The sequence below is a fragment of the Olea europaea genome, unplaced genomic scaffold (genome assembly GCF_002742605.1).
Source record: "Olea europaea var. sylvestris unplaced genomic scaffold, O_europaea_v1 scaffold3634, whole genome shotgun sequence".
Taxonomy (NCBI): Eukaryota; Viridiplantae; Streptophyta; class Magnoliopsida; order Lamiales; family Oleaceae; genus Olea; species Olea europaea.
The window spans coordinates 29863-35959 of record NW_019255584.1 but is presented as its reverse complement, the minus strand read 5'-3'; the positions used below and the strand labels follow the sequence as shown (position 1 = coordinate 35959).

At 36.5% G+C, this 6097-nt stretch overlaps 1 protein-coding gene across 1 annotated transcript; it reads left to right on the top strand.

The window, feature by feature from the left end:
* The first annotated feature begins 3940 nt into the window (after positions 1-3940).
* LOC111386630 (aspartyl protease AED3-like) lies at positions 3941-5756 on the top strand. Its single transcript, XM_023011097.1, has one exon. The coding sequence runs from the start codon at positions 4197-4199 to the stop codon at positions 5637-5639; it is 1443 nt and encodes a 480-aa protein (XP_022866865.1). The 5' UTR covers positions 3941-4196; the 3' UTR covers positions 5640-5756.
* The last annotated feature ends 341 nt before the right edge of the window (positions 5757-6097 follow it).

Below are 6097 nucleotides of genomic sequence, written 5' to 3'. Positions count from 1 at the left end.
ACTCCAATATGAGCATTGTGTCGGATGTTGAGTATAAGAATAGTTCTTGCCACCATATAATCTCAGCTTGTCTCAGTTGGCAAATTTATGATTTCTAAAGATCCTAAGCAGAACACTAAGAAGCAAACAGAAAACCTAAAGCAATATTAATATACATGCAGGAGTATTCCCATTTGTGCATGTGAACATGCACTCATAGAGAGGAAACTGTTAAATATCACAATTTGGTGAAGTTCAAATATAAAAGATCGGCAAAGCAGTAACTGCCTATTATTACCATAGGACCGGGCATTGGCATTGATGGGACGGACAGAGATCCTTGCACCCCCTATAGCTTTGTGAGGGAGGTAAATCGCGGAATGTGCCCCATCAGGCCAGAGAACAAGAGCTGCCTGTACGCTACGCCTACAAGGAGTCCAATTTCATGTCTCAGGAATAGAACCCCCACACTGTGGCTGTCAGCAAGACGTGAGATAACCTCACCTCCGTCCTTTGCACCATTGGGCTATGCCCGGGAGGCAATTGAAGGCATATTATGTGGTTGTATTTGGGGTGGAGGACAAGGTAAATGGGGATTCTGTAACATATGTAAATGGGAAGGAGGTTGTAGGTGAGACATGTTTAGTGGCGATGTAATTTTTGATCATTTCTCACGGTTAGAAAATGAAAAAGTAATAGATAACAGTAAGATTCAAACAACTTTTTTACGAGCTTCTTTTAGTGGTTTCATCAAGGATTCCATGGTATGCTGATTTTGTTAACTACTTGGCTTGTGGAAAGATGTCGCCTGAATTGACTTCTCATTAATAGAAGAAATTCTTGCATGGTGTCAAGTCATATTTATGGGATGATCTACTATTCTTCAAGAATTGTGCTGATATGATAACCAGGAGCTGAGTCTTGATGGAGGAAACACAATCAATTATGGAGCATTGTCACGCCTCATCTTTTGATCTTTCCATTAATTTATTTGTGTTTATTCTTGCGCATTACTTACAATTACCTGATCAATAATTGAATAATTAGATGTTCTTAATTTTGGCATTCGAGAGAAGGAGGTTTAGGTGTGATCTAAGAATAACAAAACTTAGATTTTGTATGTTTTGAGAGAAAAATATGAAATCTTTGAGGCTTATTTCACTTAATAACCACGTACTTGATAATTTCTATATGCTTGATTCGGAATAGATACTGGAATTAAAGTATCTTAGAGAAAGGTCCATTGAAATCAAAGTATCGAAGTCGAAAAACATTGTTGATAGGGTAGTAAAATCATTCCCTATGCTTTCTTACGTTGACAAATCTCTTATAAATGCTTTAACTTTCTTGAACTGTCATCACATCCACGTTAGATTAATATAAAAATATCGATTTTAAATTTAATTTTCTAGATAAAGTAAAAGCTAAAATAATCATGGTAATTGGTAGGAATCAAATATCGATCCTTATGGGTTTGACACTCTACTTCTAATATTACAAAATTTGATACCGTATACTTGCGACGATTTCACGTTGTAGAAAACGCGTGATAACATGCCTTTCTCTCCCTGCAAAATCACCCCAAACACTATGGGGAAAATAGAGGCCGTCTTCCATTGTTTCCGAAAATCGCCTCCCCCAAAACTTGAATCTCCTCATCTATATCCATCTTTTTCTCCCGCCTCCACAAAATTGTTTTTTTTTTTCCAATTTTTTTCCAACTTAGCAAAATCTCCAAAATTGTTTAGGTTTCTTCCTAATTCAATTGTTATTACGAATTCATCATCAAAAACCAACCACCACACAGGCTGATAAATTTATTTTATTTGAACTTCAAAAAATATAGATATTTAATAGTTCTTTTGAACAATTAAGCCTCTTTTATTGTTTATTTTGTTTATTAGGTGAAATTTGATGAATGGAAGTGGAATTGAAAGAAAGAAGTGAAAATTGGTGAAAAAGAGCAAGATTCAAAGTTTGGACATCAGGATGAAGATTCGAGAATGCCCATTTTTAACGTAGTAAATGTTCGAATTGGAAAAAAAGACATGTCTAGTAATTTGTAGTGCTTTGAGTTATCTTTTCTAGTGCACTTTGAATCGCCTTAGTCGGATACTGAATAATGTAATTTATGTGTGATTTTTTATTTCTTTTATTCAAGATTAAAGTTCCTTCATTATATATATGTGTTGTTTTTAATTATGTATTTAATGCTTTGAATTACTTAATCGATAATTTAATGACTTTGTGAATCTACTACGAATTGAGAGGTGAGTTTTAGATTTAGACCACATATTAAAATCTGGTAATTTAGTATAACTTGTAGAGATACATATCTTAATTGTTGCGGTTATTATATGAATTCTTAGAACAAATAATACGCTTAATTAAGACTGATTCACATAGAGATGAGATTGAATTAATTAAATAGACTCAATAAGAAATCGAGAGGGGTAAATTGAATACTTTGGAAAAATTTGACCTAATGCTGCAATAGTAATAAATATTGATTGGAAAATTAAAGGGGATCCATAGATAAAATTGTAAGTCTTAGCATCCACTGTCATACTTTTAAAACCCAAATTTGATAAATTGTGTGTGACTTTTATTTAGTTAGAATAATTTAAACACTAATCACAAACCTTATTATTTGTTTTCAATCAAATTAAAGTTTGGAATAATTTAACCAATGGTAGATAGTAGTGGGAACGATATCTTGATTTATTAGTCCAATATATTACTTGTTATGATTCATACACTTGCGGAATATAACAAACAAAACACAGACGTCACTCTCTATAATTGCGAAATTTCAAATGCTTGCGATTATTTTCTTTTTTAAATGGTGTAAAAAACTTGTTTTAAAACAATACTTCGTGTCAACAACAACTTCATGATTTGGCATCCACTAATTGTAATATTATGCCACAGGACTCCATTTGCCACATTATCAATTCCATTGCTTTTTCGAACGATCGTTGATTGAGCAACGGATGAGATTATATATTACAAAAGTTCATTGATTAATGGGAAACTTTTTAAATTTTAGTGAAAACTTTATGCAAAGTTCAGTGAATTAGATCAATAACCCTAGATATTTCAATTAGCAATGGATTAATAAGATAATCGAAAATAATTCATGCATCTACTTTAACTTGATTAGAAATAAAGTTGATTTTTTTGGGTGATCGTTGATTTTTGTTGGAGTGAGTGAATTAATGGACTTTACAGCACCACTATGACCCACGGTCTACCGGTGATAACAAATCAAATAAAAGTCCCTCGCTGAGAGCATCAAACGAACTCAGTCAGTCTCGACACAGGTCACTAAAAATAAACTAGTCTCCGCAATGAAGCTAAACATTTACTTATATTTCTAATTGACTTACTGAGGCACGTTTCTTCTACCATTTTGGGACTATCAACTAAAGTACTCAAGTCTAATGCTGATAGTTCTTTCTTCATTGTGCAGTGTGAAACCATCCAGTAGTAGCATACCAGACTCTCTTCTGGCTTAACAGCACGAAATTACCATATATAAACAAGAAATTATATGAGACAAAGAATTGCTGATTCATTAAAGACAAAAATGAAAAAGAAGTTCGATAATTGCTCGTGAATTAGAAAATCCGTCCGTGAGTCCGTGACCGACAGCATTTTTGGAACCACTTGCTTGCAAACTGTCAGCCAAGAATTCTTGATATTATTTATCCAATCTATTCACAACACACTAAAAAATCTTCACATCCACTTGTTCATAATTTAAAGATTAAACAATAATTCTTCTAATAATACATATACGATCTGTCACTGTGTGTGGCTTTATTATGTTAAAATTATGTTTTAGGTGTTTTGAGTTCTGGGTTTCAAGACACTCTTACCATCTCGATATTTATTGTCTAGTTCATATAGAGTCCTCGTTTTCTTAATCATATGATTTGAATCATATTTGAGCACAAACTGCTATAAATGTTGCATGGGGGTTTCCCTTTTGACACTATGAATGGGTGAATGAAACAAGGCACGTGCGTCTCTCATTACCAATTGATAATTGTTGACAACGTATGTTGTGTCGTCCAAGTTTTTATACGCATTCTAGTTTTGGAAGGGATAACATTTTCCTGCAATTATGCTGTCATTTAAGAACATTTATCTGAAAAAGTAATTTTTTATTCAACTAAATTATATTTTCGAAGCTTTCACTCTCATTCACGTGCATGCATGCCAAAAATGACACTTTTATCACTCACTTCCTCCAACTTCCTATAAATTTCTCTATTATCCTCGACACACACTTCACTGGACTCTGGTTGAGTAAAATAATATCAATGGAGTTAGCCATTGTTGCAATCCTGCTCAGTTCTCTTCTTTCCACAGCATTGGCTTTTGATCCATGTGCTGATTCTTCAGACCTTTCTGTAATCCCCATTTATGGTAAATGCTCACCCTTTAACCCTCCAAAACCTGCCTCTTCATTGCTAAACACAGTCATGAAAATGGCCTCTAAAGATCCTGAAAGAGTTTCCTATTTATCCAGCCTTGTGGCGGCACCACCGCAGGCCACCCGAAAAGGTGCAAGTGTTGTTCCAATTGCCCCTGGTAAGCAGGTGCTGAACATCGGAAACTATGTTCTCCGGGCGAAGATTGGGAATCCGGGTCAGCTCTTGTTCATGGTGTTGGATACAAGCAGTGATGCTGCATGGGTTCCATGCAGTGGCTGCACCGGTTGCGCTGCCTCCTCGGCCGTGTTCACACCAAAGGCCTCCTCCACTTACTCGTCTTTAGACTGCTCAGTCCCCGAATGCACCAAAGTAAGCGGTGTCTCCTGCCCGGCCACTGACGCTGCCACTTCATGCTCGTTCAACCAGTCCTACGGCGGCGACTCCTCTTTCTCCGCCATTCTGTCCCATGACACACTCTGGCTAGCCAATGATGCCATTCCGAATTACGCTTTTGGATGCATCAATTCGGTTTCCGGAGGGTCAGTACCGCCCCAGGGGTTATTGGGCATGGGTCGGGGCTCCATGTCATTACTCTCACAATCCGGGTCCCTTTATTCAGGTGTATTCTCCTACTGTTTACCAAGCTTCAAGTCCTATTACTTCTCAGGTTCGCTCAAACTCGGACCCTTGGGTCAACCCAAGAACATCAGAACCACCCCACTTCTCAAAAACCCGCATCGTCCATCCCTATACTACGTGAACCTCACCGGAGTAAGTATCGGCAAGGTCCAGGTCCCCATAGCCCAAGAACCCCTAGCATTTGACCCAAACACAGGAGCAGGTACCATCATAGATTCGGGCACGGTTATAACCCGTTTTGTTCAACCCGTATACAATGCAATTCGGGATGAGTTCAGAAAACAGGTGAAAGGGCCATTTAGCTCACTTGGGGCATTCGATACCTGCTTTTTGGCCACAAATGAAGATATAGCTCCACCTGTAGTTCTCCATTTTACAGGAATGGATTTGGTGCTGCCAATGGAGAACAGTTTGATACACAGTAGTTCAGGTTCTTTGGCTTGCTTGGCTATGGCAGCTGCACCAAATAATGTGAACTCTGTGTTAAATATTATAGCCAATTTCCAGCAGCAAAACCTGAGGATCTTGTTCGACACTGTAAATTATCGCTTGGGTATTGCTCGTGAGCTTTGTAATTAGGTTTCTTTTCAAATCCATCATCATCTTCTATATCTCTGTATTTGAACGAAATTGAGTATTGCGTTATCTAGATGTATTCAAAGTATTTTTGTGTGCACGAGTTCACAGTGCCCTTTATTTGATGGTTTGCACAATGATACTTCCAACAGGGAAGGAATTTGGGGGATTTGTTTAAAAAGCCTAGTCAACAATAATGTTTAGTAAAATAGGCTATGGTCAATAATTTTTGGTTAATTAGCCTTTAGTCTATTTTATCATGTGTTAAAAGTCTTAAACACCCTTCATTTAAAATATCTAAAATATCCAATCTGAAACAAAAATTTACCAAATCCCCCAAACTTAAATGCTCATTTTCATTCTAACTTTTCGTACACAATTTAAAACCAACCAGAAAAATGGCATACTGCCTTTTAAACAATTGAATGTCGTTTTAACTAATTTCATGTTTGTATCACTTT

What these genes read in the sequence shown, in the direction of transcription:
- LOC111386630 (XM_023011097.1), top strand. Translation starts at nt 4,197, where the DNA reads ATGCATGCCAAAAATGACACTTTTATCACTCACTTCCTCCAACTTCCT.